The 15101-nt window shown below is 47.8% G+C and overlaps 1 protein-coding gene across 1 annotated transcript in view; it reads right to left on the bottom strand.

The window, feature by feature from the left end:
- Positions 1-3098: 3098 nt before the first annotated feature.
- Positions 3099-15101, bottom strand: part of SRP68 (signal recognition particle 68) — a 41709-nt gene continuing 29706 nt past the window's right edge. Inside the window, exons 10-16 of the mRNA XM_002748749.7 lie at positions 13379-13443; positions 8853-9009; positions 8073-8167; positions 6959-7088; positions 5194-5269; positions 4705-4757; positions 3099-4236 (exon numbers count right to left, since the gene is read on the bottom strand). Coding sequence (XP_002748795.1) covers positions 4009-4236; positions 4705-4757; positions 5194-5269; positions 6959-7088; positions 8073-8167; positions 8853-9009; positions 13379-13443 — 804 coding nt within the window. The 3' untranslated portion in view covers positions 3099-4008. The remainder of the gene's footprint in view (positions 4237-4704; positions 4758-5193; positions 5270-6958; positions 7089-8072; positions 8168-8852; positions 9010-13378; positions 13444-15101) is intronic.

The following is a 15101-nucleotide window of genomic DNA, read 5'->3' on the forward strand; positions in this document are numbered from 1 at the left end:
GAGAGGAACAGGCCAGGAACAGAGAATAGAAACCATGATCACATAGGCTGGGCGCAGTGGCTCACGCCTGCAATCCCAGCACTTTGGGAGGCCGAGACGGGAGGATCATGAGGTCAGGCTTTTGAGACCAGACTGGCCAACATAGTGAAACCTCATCTGCTAAAAATACAAAAAATTAGCTGGCCATGGTGGGGGGCACCTGCAATCCCAGCTACTTGGGAAACTGAGGCAAGAGAATTGCTTGAGCCTGGGAGGCCGAGGTTGCAGTGAGCTGAGATTGGGCCACTGTACTTCAGCCTGGGTGACAGAGCGAGACTCTGTCTCTAAATAAATAAAGTATAAGGAGACTGAATGCAGCTCTCTTCATCCTCTCTTGATGTTGGAGACAGAAGCCTCTTCCAAGGTCAGAGCTTGCTGACAGCACCGGAGTCCATCCTGGAGGAGGCACTTGAGCCAGCACAACACAGGAACTCCCCTTGGAAAAGACCCACTCCCAGCCCTGGGTCCTCATCCACATGTCCTGCTCCGTAAGAAAGGCAGGACTGTGTGACTCCGAAGTGCTTTCCGTGAAAACGCCCAGTGAATATTGTGTGAGGCTGGGGCAGTGAGGGCCTGACTTGAAACCTGCTTCCATCCCGGGCCTGAGGACTGGAGGAGGTCCTGCGTCTGGCGCTCTGTCCCCCATGACACAGCCTGCTTAATGTCCAGGGGTCCCATGTGAAGGGATGTGTGAGCTCTCTGGAGACCTCAGCCCTGCCAGATCTGTCTTCTTATGTAAACACCTGCTTTTAATACTAAACAGCATCACAGGCCGATAACAGCCAATGCTGCTCAGAGTGCCTGGCAAGAGCACTGTGGGGGAATGGAATTTGTAGCGTGGCCGAGAGACAAAGCATTAGACAACCCGAGAAGGAAAAGGTGCAGTTGGGATTCGTCTCCGTCTCTCGTTTATGGGTCCTGGATCCCCATGAGGCCAGCACTCTGGAGTAGGAGGGGCTGGGAGGCCTGTGGGCAGGACAAAGGGACACCTTCCAGGAGGATGAGGGCGTTCCCCGTGCCTGTCCCCCTCACCATGCCTGCAGGTAATGGTACCAGGCAGGCCTGAGACTGCCGCCTGGAGTCGGGTTCTTGGAGTTGGAGGACAGGGCAGCTATCAGTGCAGATGAGACAAGGGAGATGCAGAATCTTGGCCTATGGCCCTAGGAGGAGGGTGAGGACATGAAGCGCCCCCAGCTCCCAAACCTGTGGTCCCTCAGCCCCCAGGGACACTGACCTGATCAAAACCCAGGACCTCAACCTAAGATCAAATCTGTACTTTATATATTTTTCTTTACAAACATTTTTTTGGTAGGTATGAAGGTCTTGCCATGTTGGTCAGGCTGGTCTCGAACTTCTGGCTTCAAGTGATCTGCCTGCCTCAGCCTCCCAAAGTGCTGGGATTACGGGTGTGAGCCACTGTGTCTAGCCTATCTGTCCTATATTTTCAGAGGGAGGGAGGGGGTGAGGGTAGTCCTAAATTTATATGGCCTAGATGATGAAACTTTCAATTAAAAAAAAAATCTTCCTGAGGCTCTCAGACCCAAAACAAACCCCAGGCCCTCAGAGCCCCAGTGCAAGCATCTAGAGGTTGCTCGCCACCACCCAGTTGTAACAAGAAGTCTGATTTGGGTCTTACCATCCTCTGTGCTCCTAACCCTCCCTCCCTCCCTGCAACTTACTAGGAAAACAAGGGGCACAACCAAGCCCACAAGTGGCATTCTAAAACCACCTTTACAAAAATGCGAACAGTGAGATTATTACAGTGAAAAATATCTGACCTAACCCGCTCCATCTTGCCTCTAACCTCCAAGTTGTCCTTGTTCATTCCTGGGAATAAGCCGAACTAACTTTGGGAGAAGCGTATAGTTTAACTGTTTAACTTTGAAACAAAGATGGTAACAGCACTTTCCGGAAATAAATCCCCTTCTCGCCTGGGGACCAGACTGCCTCTGTAGGACTAACAAATCAGCCACAAGATTGGAAATGAGGGCTTAGGAGTCATGCAGCCAGAGGCCACAGGTTCTGAACCTTCCCAGTTGCTTCTAGGGATGATATCAATGTTGTAAAACCTAAGAATGGTGCTTGAGATGTTTTTCAGACCCTGCACTCTGTGGATCAGCTGGTATCCACCACCTATCCAAACTGGCTCATCTGGTCTTGTGGCCCACACCCGGGAAACCAACTCAGCACAAGAAGATAGCTTCAACTCCCTGTGACTTCATCTCCAACTCCTGATCTCCAATCAGGACTCCCTACTTCCTGACCCCCTACCCACCAAATTATCCTTAAAATTCCCAGTCTTTGAATTTTCAGGGAGACACACTTGAGTAATGATAAACTCCAGTCTCCTGTTTAGAATTAGATTCTTTCTCTATTGCAATTCCTTTGTCTCAATGAATCAGCTCCAACTGGGCAGCGGGAAAGGAAAATCCTTGAGGGGCTATAGTGCCATCCTGAAACAATGCTCTCCGTTTTTTGTTTTTTTTTTTTAAATGAATGAGAGGTTCTTATGTTGCCCAGGTTGGCCTCAAACACGTAGTCTCGCCTACTGAAGTGCCAGGACAACTGGCCTGAAAAATCTGGCGGCTCCTGCTCTCAGATTTTTAGCCAGTCAGCCTTTTCTTCAAGCTACCAGGTCTGCTCAAAACTGCAAACATCTAAGGAACATTTCTCGTGGCAGATTGTCTTTCCTATGGGACAGGTAAGTTTTGATTTCCAAAGGGAGTCATTAAGTGTCAGGTACATGTTGAAACCACTTTAATTCCTTGCCTTCTTTCTGACATTGTTTTTGTGACTACTATTGTTGATGTTGTAATAGAAGTGAAAAAGGATGATTAAGAAAAAAGGGGCCAAAGAAGGGGATTAAAATGTAACGGCATCTAAAAACCACAGATCAGGGACTCCTTAAAAACAGAGCCTCTAACATCTGTGTGCAGCGTCGGCCACACCTTGTTGCTGGTAAGTCAGTTTACGCTTTACCTCAGTGGCTTCACACAACCAGGCTCCCGAGGAGAGACCGGGGACTGACGTGAGGGAGGGCAGGTAAGAAATGGGCACAGTCTCCATCATCTTTGCCTTTTAATATAAGATTTGGTTTCATCATTTCTGAATGTAACACATTTCTTCTAAAAATAGAGCTCTCTGCTTGTTCTGAAACTTCTTAGCGTTCACTGGGAGGTGAAGGGGAATAAGGCTGACTGTAATTCTGGGGTGACGTTGCCAGTTTCAAAGTCATAGATAAACTTTTCAAGGGATCCTGGATGCTCACAGCCAGGATGAGTTCATTTCAAATCCATGGTACTGAAGAAGCACGACAAGCGTTTCAAGGCCCCAGCTGTGCCTGGCGTGGACTCCTGAACGCATTACCGACCAAACAGGGCACCAGACAGCAGCGGCCCCTCTCCCAGGAGGTACAGAAGACAGGGTGACCCTGCACACATCTACCAGAAGATGACAGGGTGCTCTCCTAACATATTGGTTAAGAATGTAAGTGGTGGCCGGGCACGGTGGCTCAAGCCTGTAATCCCAGCACTTTGGGAGGCCGAGGCGGGTGGATCATGAGGTCACGAGATCAAGACCATCCCGGTCAACATGGTGAAACCCCATCTCTACTAAAAATACAAAAAATTAGCTGGGCACGGTGGCGCATGCCTGTAATCCCAGCTACTCAGGAGGCTGAGGCAGGAGAATTGCCTGAACCCAGGAGGCGGAGGTTGCAGTGAGCTGAGATCGCTCCATTGCACTCCAGCCTGGGTAACAAGAGCGAAACTCCATCTCAAAAAAAAAAAAAAAAAAAAAAAAACAACAATGTAAGTGTACAAACACAAGATGTAGGAATGCAGGGCCAAAGGTGTAAACTTCTGCCCTGGGCCAATGCAGACCTGGATTTAATATCATGGAACTTGCTGGGATTTTCTCACAATACAGACAAAGAGTCAGAATCTCCCCCGCCCCTGAGGAAGAGCCTGGTTAGCTTCTGAACCCAAAGATGCCCTTGATGTATCCAGTGAGGCCACTCTTGGTCTTCTGTTCCAACTTGTCCTCAAGGGGTGGGAAAGCCACATGGTTGAGGGCCAGGTCAAAAAACAAAGGCTTGCAAGGGATGGGCTGGAAGCCTGGTGGGAAGTGCACAAGGTTGGCTTGCTTGGTGACCAGGGAAGGGTCCAAGCAGAATGTCTCAAACCGTTCAACCAGAGGCTGGAAGTCAAATCAAAGAGACGTATGTAAGCATCACAGGACCCCGTTGGTGGAACATTTCCTGAGTGCCGACTTTAGAGCTTTACAGGGGCCATCCAGTTAATCGCTCAATCCCGACAGCCTCCTACGAGGAGGGGCTACCATGTCCCCTGTAGTCAGAGTCACTGAAACCCAGAGAGGCTCACAGAGGGGCAGGCTAGGCTTGGGGTGCAGGTCTGTTGGCCATGTTACGAGATAGAGCTCTTACCCACAGGTGCTACTCTGTACAGCAACAGGTTCCTTAACCTTCTTATAGGGGACGATCTGACATCTAGCAAACTTTATGCAGGAAGCTTTCAGGATGGGCAAGAGGAGGGAGGTGGAGAGTTTCCTTAGAAATTAAGGGTCCGTTGCTCTATAGTGAGCATGCCTTCCTAGTCTGTTACTAATCCTGCTCTGTATTCCTCGAAAACCATGGCCCAGATTTACCTTATTGTCCTTGACTTGGAAGGAGGTCTCTGTTTGATGAGAGTCATCTGCATCTGAAAGTTTCACAGGGATTCAGTAAGAACAAGGACTTATAACAGCATACTAGTCTCAAATGAGGACTGTCACACACGTGGCCCCTACATCCTAAAAGCAAAAAGAGCCAGCATGTGGGGAAGTCAGTCCTGTCTCCTGCTGAGAAGGGGTGCAGATAAAAAGGTCCACCCCAGATCCAACGCTGCCAGCCCAGTGAAGCCAGCACAATGGCATGAGGACAGTAACAGGGAGAAGGGCCAGGGTGACAGCGCACCTCAAAATGCTTCTACACGATCCAGTGCCCAACTGGCACAAGTGGAGGCCAGGAAAAAGGAACATCTTACAGATGAACCAAGACAACCCTTTCAAATCTTAAAACAGTAGTGTGGGGTGTGGGAGAGAAGGGGAGTGACAGGAAGGGGAGTCTGTGGATACAGAGGCCAGGCAGGAGCTCACCAAGGATGGCTGCGGCCTGCAGGGAGCACTTCTCCGACCGCACTTGAGTGATGAGCTCTTGCACGTCAGGCAGGTCCTGTAACGATTCAGAAAATGTGTACATCGGAGCCAGGGCCAGCTCAGAGAAGCACACCACGCTAACCTGAGCTACGTGATCCCACTGCTATTTTCACAGGACATTAGACTTTTTAAATGGTTCTCCCTATTAGAACAAAACAAAACAGAAATGCTAGCCTATCTGAAATGGGAAAAGCTATGCCACGGCTTAAGTAAGACTGCCTGGAAATAATGAGGATGTTGATAACATTAATAAAGTTATCATATACTAAACTGTGTGCCAGGCATTGTTCTAGGCAGTTTACATAATCACTAGCTTAACTGTCTCAATATTCCTGAGGCAGTTTGCACTCCCATTTTACAGATGAGAAAACAGAAGCATGGAGAGGTCAGGCAATGTGCTGGCCACACTCCCATGTGGTGGCAAGCTGGGATTCACGGCTGGGCCCTCTGGCACAGGGGCACAGGCCGGCCCTCAGTCGGTTCATCCCACTGCTTCAATGCAGGTGAATTTTCCTGGCCTTGGTCTCTTGCTTGGTACACCAGGAATGATCTGAGAGGGTCTGGACACCACAGAACCCATAATGCCTCCATTCTCTGACACTTCCCCCCAAACCATTCTGCACAAGATCAGGTCCACACTAGCTTGCGCCCTGTCCAAAGATGATACTCCACGGTGGTGACCCCCACCTGCTCCACATCCCTCTGCTCTTTCCTAGCTCTACCTGTTTGGGGCCTCTTCTACTTCTCCATCTACAGGCGGGCTCCTGCATGCCAGTCTGCAGCTACAACAAAACTACAAGCTCTCTGAAGGCAGAAACCGGGTCTCTTCTCTACCCCTCTGAGTTTGCACGGGATCCAGCAGCAGCAGCTTTTATGCTGGCATGACTCCAACAATGGGAACCTTTGTTTCTTTTTCTAAGTGGTCTCTACTTATCAAATATACACGGATTCCTTGGACCAGCCGATGTTGCAGTGAGTTCTATAACATCACAGCACATCACAAGCTTAAGAAGCTAGTTGTCATTCAATAATCAGTAAAGCTCTGGGCCTGGGAGATGGGAGACAGAGTGAGACTCTGTCTTGGTGGGGCGGGTGGAAGCAAAGCAAGGTTTCCATGGCTGCACTTTATTTATTTTGAAATGCAGTCTTGCTCTTTTTTTTGTTTTGAGACAAGTCTCGCTCTGTCACCCAGGCTGGAGTGCAGTGGCATGATCTTGGCTCACTGTAACCTCCACCTCCCGGGTTCAAGCGATTCTCTTGCCTCAGCCTCCTAAGTAGCTGGGTTTACAGGCGGGTGGGATTACAGGTGGGTGACACCACACCTGGCTGATTTTTCTATTTTTAGTAGAGACTGGGTTTCACCATGTTGGTCAGGCTGGTATCGGACACCTGACCTAAGGTGATCCAACTGCCTCAGCCTCCCAAAGTGCTGGGATTACAGGGGTGAGCCCCCACACTCGGCCTTTTGTTTCTTTTATATCAGAAAAATGCCTTCCCTTCTTCATACCTAAATCCTCCTCCAGCCTGGAGCACAGCCATGAGTGACACAGCCTGCAGCTCCTGGGCAGTCAGGGACACACCAGGTCCCATGGGCAGCCAGGGAGGACCAGCCTGAGGTGGAGCCCAGCTATTGTACCCTCGCAGCTCCCACAGCTGGACTCCATAACCTGCCAGACTTGCAAACGAGGAGAGGCCAATGTCTCACCTTTAGGCTGTTCTTGAAGGCGCCAGCATCAGAATTTACTTCATTTGCATATTTCAGGACTCTATCGTACAGGACAAGGGCTTCGCTCCACTTCTTCACCAGCACATAGGACTGAGCAATGAAAAAACACCTGATGGGGAGGGGAAAAGAGCCACAATATTCTAAAGCAGCAATTACCCAAGACCAAGGCTTTCCTTGCAGTTTAGGAAACAGGCTTCTTAACTTGGGATCACTGCATGGGAGCCCCATTCGTGGGAAATGTTCAGATTTGTAGGCTGCCCTGCAGAGATGCTTCCCAGCAATCAGAGGTACCCAGGTAGGCCCAACACTGAGCCACGGATCTTTACTGACTGGCTGACTCTGCAGAGGACAGTTCCCAAAAGGAGCATGGTGAAGTCAGGGACAGGAAGGAAGAACACTGACCGGCTCGAACAGAAATCCCACCCCGACATCCACACACCCAGGTTGCAATCATTCGTTGCTCATTGAGTTCCCAAAAACAAAACCCACAGAGGGGTCTTCCTGAGTGACATTCCTCTCCTGGGCTCAGCAGAGCCTGAGCAATGCTGGTCCCTGACAGGACAGAAGGGGCCATGGAGTGAAGATGGGGCATGCTTGAGTGCCGGAGCACACTGGCGTGTGAGAGCCAGAAGAGAAAGGGCAAGAACGCAGGGGCTCTGCCTTCCACCCTGGCTTCACTCCATCTTGCTGCCCAGCCCATTTCCAAGTTACAAGTGACACAAGTCATTTAAGAAACTGAGTTTAGCTTAGTTCAAGTTCCTGAACTGGACACTCTGGTTCTGCTAATTAACACCCCTTCAAGGCTTGCCCCTTTTCCCCTGGGAGGGAGGAGGTAAGTAGAGGAAGCCAAGTTTAACGTGTGGACTCCACTCCCTCTGACCTGGCCAAAGAGCAGACAAGATCACTGGCCACTACTGGCCACAGCTTTTAGAAATTCCCCTTGCACATGCTGGGCTGACCTTCCTCTGATCACAGGCAGGGTAACCATACAATCAAGGCCAATGATCCCATCTACTGTGGGCCAAGTCATGCTCCCAATGCTTATAGAACCTGGGATGCAGAGGAAGGCTCTGCCCATCCCATGGGATGTTACCTGTAAGCTTTAAATACCAGAGTCTTGAGGCCTATCTCTTTCTGGAAGGCTTTGTCCTCCTCTAAACCAGGAAGCTGGAGCAATTCCACCAGATTCTGTACAACAGATGCAACAAGAAAATTCATGAAGAGATCTCAGATTGAATTTTTGACAGAAAACCTCATAAGAACAGATAAGGGTGAGGAAAAAAAGCCCGAGCTCAATACAATGTGGAAAAGCCTGTGACATGACCTGGCAACAGTCACACCTGGTGTCGCCTCCACTCCTCTCTCTGACCTTAGAAACATATTTGTCCTTTACAGCACAACTCATAGCTAACCCACCTTCAGAGACTTCTTGGTCCATCTCAGCTGGAAGGGATCTGTTCCAGCGCTGAGCTTTTATTTTGCTGAGCATCTACTCAGATACCTTGACTGTGTGTGTGTGTGTGTGTGTGTGTGTGTGTGTGTGTGTGTGTGTGTGTGTCACAGTCCTACCGACAAACTCCCTGAGGGCCAAGATGGCATGGATTCAGGTATCGGATGCTCTACAGCACCGGGGAGCATCTTACACAGGTGAAGTGCTCAATGATGACCTGGGGTCACTATTCTCTACACAGCAACATGTCTGAGAGGAGGGCTCACAGACTGCAGAACTGGTATAAGACCTTTGTCTTTTGCCCAGCTACTAATAGGTCCTGCTTGTCACAGCCCTTCTGTGATGCAAAGTTAAGTCATTTTGTGTCCAACACAGGAAAAGGAAAAAGGCCCTTCCCTTCCCTTCCCGGTCCTCAAGGGTCACCTGTAGGATGATGTCGTAGAGCCGTATCAGGTCCTGGGGCCGGGGGGAGCGCTTGCTGTCATCCTCTGGCTGCTGCTGCAGCAGAGCCCTCTGCAGACCTTTGGCCATGTTCTCATTACGCTTGATTGCCGTTGACAGCTTGATGTAAGTCAGGTAGCTGGAATGCACCCCACGTCAGCTCAAGTTATACTCAGAGAAGCGGAGGAACTGGGAGGAGGACCGGACGACGAGTTGGGGCTGACCCAGAGGAAGTAGGAGGTGGGGTGGGCGGCCACAGCAGGGCCATTTGGCCTGGGCTTCAAGGGACCCTGAATTTGGCTACATTAAGTGGCAAGTTTGCAGGGGACCTGTATGGGACCTTATCATGATTTTTTGCTTGATTTATACCTTCTGCATCTTTTTTCAAGAACCACACAGTGGAGGAAAACAAAAAAACACACACAGAGTGGGATCCCAGCAGGAGGATCACTTGAGCCTAGCATTCAAGGCAGCAGTGAGTGATGGTCACACCACTGCACTCCAGTCTGACTAACAGCAAAACGTTGACTCTAAACATTAAAAAAACCATAAAACTGGCTGGGCATGGTGGCTTAGGCTTGTGGTCCCAGCTACTCAGGAGGCTGAGGTGGGAGGATCACCTGAGCCTGGGAGGCCAAGATTATGGTGAGCTGAGATTGTGCCACTGCATGCCAGCCTGGGTGACAGAGTGAGACCTTGTCTCAAATAGAAAAAGAGATGGCCCATGGATGGCAAGCCAGTTTCTGAAGCGAGAATTAGTGCCCTGACCAGCTCATACTACGAGGACAATATCCTTCCACTGCAGCTGCTCCCACTCATCTGAGGGTCTTCTCTGCTCCGAAAACACTAAGTTACAGTCTCTTGGGTGGTTATGCATACTAACCATGTGTATAAACGGAAGAGACTATTTTAACTGTACCACCTGGCAAGTCCTTTTAATATTTAGGGCTAAAACCATGTTCACCATAGAAAATCTGTTTAAGCAGCACTTCTGTGTCTAGAGCCCCAGCCCACTCTGGCAGAAGACCAGAGGCCAGAGCTTAGAGAGGATACAAAAGATGCTGGGGACAGGGGACACAGGGCCAGCTGAGGTCAGGGGCTCCACAATGAGCACAGGATCCAGGGACTGTCAAGTTCTGAGCACTGACCGCTGGTCTCTTCTCTACTCTGCTTCCGGAACAAGAGCAGCCTGGTATATCCTGGAGATCTGAACAGCACAATGAAACCCTTCAAGATTCTGGAGTTGGAGTCCTTGGTAAAAGGGCAGAGCCAGACACCAAGAGGAGCTTCATGCATGTATGTAGAGCTTGCATCTGACAAGCCACATCCTTTAACAGGAGTGGATGACCAAGAATCACTAGACATTTAATCAAGGAAAGCCTCTACCAAGAAGGAAGAGGCCAGAACCAAGAGGGAAGTTCTTCTATGGGGAGAAGAACTTCAAAAAATGATTAACAACCCCAGAAAGATAAGGGAAGGCTGTGTAGTTGTGAAATTAGAATGAGACACGAGGTAACATTTAGCCCGGAGTCGTGGCTCATGTCTGTAATTCCAAGTCTTTGGGAGGCTGAGGTGGGCGGATTACTTGAGGTCAGGAGTTCAAGACCAGCATGGCCAACATGGCAAAACCCCATCTCTACTAAGAAAAAAAAAAAAAAAAAAAAAAATTAGCCAGGTGTGCTGGCATGTGCCTGTAATCCCACCTACTAGGGCGGCTGAGGCAGGAGAAGGGCTTGAATCCAGGAGGCAGAGGTTGCAGTGCACCCAGATCACGCCGCTGCACTCCAGCCTGGGCAACAAAACAAGATTCCGTTTCAAAAAAAAAAAAAAGCCAGGCGCAGTGGCTCATGCCTATAAACCTAGCACTCTGCATTTTGGGAGGCTGAGGCAGGTGGATACCTCAGGTCAGGAGTTCAAGATCAGCCTGGCCATCATTGTGAAACCCTGTCTCTACTAAAAATACAAAAATTAGCTGGGTGTGGTGGCGGTGCCTGTAATCCCAGCTACTTAGGAGGCTGAGATAGGAGAATCACTTGAACCCAGGAAGCAGAGGTTGTAGTGAGCTAAGACAGCACCATTGTACTCCAGCCTGGGTGAAACTCTGTCTCAAAAAAGAGAAACAAAACCAAACATTCAGAGGACACAAAGGAGCTCTTGTATGATGTCAGCAATGAGAAAGCCTGTGTGAGGTTAGGTGGGAGTCAAGAAGGGTTAAGGCAGGGAGAAGTAGAGTGGAAGAGTGAGACACGGTTAACGTTGGAGAGGTACAAAATGATGAAATCCCAAATCTGCATGTTATTTAGGGATACCGAGGTAAATCCCATAGACATGTGTTAAAAGAATTAAAAGTGGATGCTTCTGAGAAACAGGAGAGAAGGTCATGAGATGGATTTTCCTTAAAAGCTTTGCAGAAATCAGACTCAAAACAAAAAAAATCATCACAAAATGATATGGCTATTTAGATAGAGCTTTCCAAAGTTTTACTGAAATACAAAAGCTGGGCCAGGCATGGGGCTCATGCCTGAAATCCCAGTACTTTGGAAGGCCGAGGCAGGCGGACTGCTTGAGTCCAGGAGTTCAAGACCAGCCTGAACATGCAAAAAACCTGTCTCTACAAAAAATACAAAAAATTAGTGCATGGTGGCACATATAGTCCCAGTCACTTGGGAGGCTGAGGTGGGAGGACTACTTGAGCCCAGAAGGTCGAGGCTGCAGTGAGCTGTAATTGCACCACCACACTACAGCCTGGGCAACAGAGCAAGATCCTGTGTAAAAAAAGAAAAAAGCAGCCTGATTTATCAGTTTACCCCAAAGCTGGCCTCTGCCCTTAACTGAAATCCATGGTATGATACCAGCTATATCTTAGGGTGGGAGAATGAATCCATGGGCAACGGGGCTTCAAAATTTCAAAAGTTTCCTAAGCCTTGTGGAATGTTTAAAAGGGTCTTTTCAAGGTGAGGAGGGTAGATTAACTCCTGATTCTCTGAGGCTATTAACTACAAACATATCACTTAACCTCCTAGAACCTCGCCTTTCTCAATCGGCTTGTTGAAACGGACATCATCTAAGGGCCCTTCTTGCTGAGTCCTCTGGCGAACATTTTATGTGAATTTGACATTTGCATAAAACTCCTAAGGTAAAGTTTAAGGGTAAAGAAGGGAGTTTTTGTGGTTTTGCTTTTATAGGAATATGGAGAGGGGTAGGGGAATGGCTAAGGATATTGTCAGGTTCACCATATAAATTACAAGCAGTCGCTAAGAAATCAGAGTTTCAAGGTCAGATGGAAAAGAGAACCTGATGGGAAGTGGAGTTTTCCTAACAATCTTACTTAACCCTCTACATTTCAAAAAAAGTCACTCTTCTTTTCTGTAAAATAAAATGACTCATCTTTTTAAAAAATGAAACTTGACAAGGTGATTCTATTCATTTCTGAGACAGGGTCTCACTCTGTTGTTCAGGCTGGAGTGCAGTAGCATGATCATGGCTCACAGTCTAGATCTGTGGGTTCAAGCAATTCTCCTGCCTAAGCCTCCCAAGTAGCTGGGACTTATGGGCATGCATCACCATGTCTGGCTAATTAAAAAATTTTTTTTGCAAAGATGGGTTTCCCCCAGGCTGGTCTTGAATACCTGACCTCAAGTGATCTACCTGCCTTGGCTACCTAAGTGCTGGGATGAGGTGACTTTAACATGTATATGAAGGAGGAAGGGACAAGAATTGTCAAGATACCCCCGAGGACAAACCTGGCGAGGAGAACTTGCTCTATTGGGTGTCAAGATTGACGCAAAGTTATATAATGCACTGTGATGGTCCAAGTACAGACAAATAAATCAATGGAGAAGAAGAGTCCAGAGAAAGAGCACACATGGAGAGTGGGACCCATGCCTGGCAGAGCTGTGCTGCAGGTCCGCAGGGAAAGGATTCAGTGAATCATCTCAGAACAACCTATTATCCTTATGGAAAAAACAGAAGCAGATCCTTACCTTCCACAAAAATAAACTCCAGATGGAGTTAAACTTGAGTTGAAATTAAACTTCAATGTGAAATGGACAATTTTAACACATTCAAAACACAGAGACTCCATCTCAAAAAAAAAGAAATTTTAAATGTAGGCCAGGTGCAGTGGTTTATGCCTGTAATCCCAGAACTTTGGGAGGTTGAGATGGGCAGATTGCTCAAGTCCAGGAGTTCAAGACCAGCCTGGGCAACATGACAAAACCCTACACCACTACAAAAAAAAAAAAATTTTTTTAGTTGGGTGTAGTGGTGCATGCCTATAGTTCCAGCTACTTGTGGGAGGCTGAGGTGAGAGGACTGATTGAGCCGGGACATTGAGGCTCCAGTGAGCCAAGATCATACCACTGTACTCCAGCCTGGGCAAGAGCAAGGTTTTATCTCAAAAAAAAAAAAAAAAAAAAAAGTAAAAAATTATAAACATAATGTATAATCTTCTGTTCAAATGATCTTTTAACAATATTAAAAAGCAGAAAACTTAAAATAACTCTTACCTGTGCAAGTACTGAAGATTAGACACCTTCCCTGACTCTCCATCAAGGATGTAATCTCTCTGTTTCTGCAGAAAGTGAAAAAGGTAAAAAGTAAAGCAACTGATGCTCTCTGTTGCTCTGACCATCCCATGCAATGGTGGGGGTCTCTAAAGTGCCCTGAACATAGACACGGACTCCTCAAATAAGACAGGAATCCTCAACTATCAAAGCTCTACTACTTGACATAATCTAGAATGACAGTGGCACTTAAGTTGGCACTGGCATCTAAAAACTGATCTCAAATAAGAGAACAGAGGGTAAAGGACAGATGAGACTTCCTGTCCACTCCTCCCAGTGCCTCATCCCAAAGCACTGAAATCACACTCCACAGTCCATGGCTCTGGGTGAAGGTGGAGGCCATAGATCCCAGTTCCACCCCTGTGCTGGCAGAGCCTGCCTTTTGTGGCTGGCTTAATAATGTATCCCTAGAGCTGTCTGCATCCTAGCCTCTGGAATCTGTGAAGATGTTACGATATACGGTAAGAGAGAAAGACTCTGCAGGTGTGATTAAGTTCAGGATCTCTGAATTATCTGGGTGGGCCTAAGGTAATCCCAGAGTCCTGAGAAGAGGGAGGCACATGGAGAAGAGATGGAGAAGATGTAGGAATGGAAGCAGAGGGGAGAGGAGATGATAGCTTTGAAGCACAAGCCGAGGGCCACAAGCCAAGAACTACAGGCAGCCGCTAGGAGCCAGGAGATGCATACTTGGGAATACTGGAAAAAGATTCCCCCAGGGCTTCTAAAGGAACACAGCCCTGTGACCCATGAGATTCTGACCTCTAGAAGTATAAGATAATGCATTTGTATCATCTTCAACTACTAAGTCTGTGGTAATATGATCACAGCAACAGGAAATGAATGTGCCTTGCAGCACCATATTCTTACATTCTGTGATGGGTCTCCCAACTGCCATGCATTCAAGGTGAGTGACAGTGACAGGGGCTGGAACCCTGTAGGTACCTCTGTTAAATCGATGAAGGGAAGAACAATACATAAAGGCAGCCTAAAGGGGCAAGGAAGCAGGAGACTCCTTAGAGAAAGCAGTGATTGAAAAAAAAAGTTCATACTCAAAGCTCTGTGGTAGATGCTGAAAAAAATAGTTGAAAGGAACACTCGAAGTTATTGCTGTTTAATGGGTACAGAGTTTGTTTTACAAAATGAAGAGAGTTCTGGAGATGGACTGGTGGTGACAGTTGTGCATGATAAAAGTATTTAATTACTACGAACCATAAACTTAAAAATGGTTAAGGTGGTATGTTTTGTGTTTTACGTTTTTTACCACAATAAAAATAAATTTTTATGAAGAGCCAATACTTAATTAACTATCAAAACTTATAGCTGGCTGGGCGCGGTGGCTCACACCTGTAATCCCAGCATTTTGGGAGGCCAAGGGGGGCGGATCATGAGGTCAGGAGTTTGAGACCAGTCTGACCAACATGGAGAGACCCCATCTCTACTAAAAATACAAAATTAGCCGAGCGTGGTGGCACATGCCTGTAATCCAAGCTACTCGGAAGGCTGAGGCAGGAGAATCACTTGAACCTGGGAGGCAGAGGCTGTGGTGAGCCGAGATTGCACCATTACACTCCAGCCTGGAGAACAAGAGTGAAACTTCATCTCCAAAAAAAAAAAAAAACCTTAAAGCTGCAAGTATCCAATATTTAGAGACTGCAGAGGTCTCTGT

Source organism: Callithrix jacchus, chromosome 5, assembly GCF_049354715.1.
Source record: "Callithrix jacchus isolate 240 chromosome 5, calJac240_pri, whole genome shotgun sequence".
In the NCBI taxonomy this organism is placed as follows: domain Eukaryota; kingdom Metazoa; phylum Chordata; class Mammalia; order Primates; family Cebidae; genus Callithrix; species Callithrix jacchus.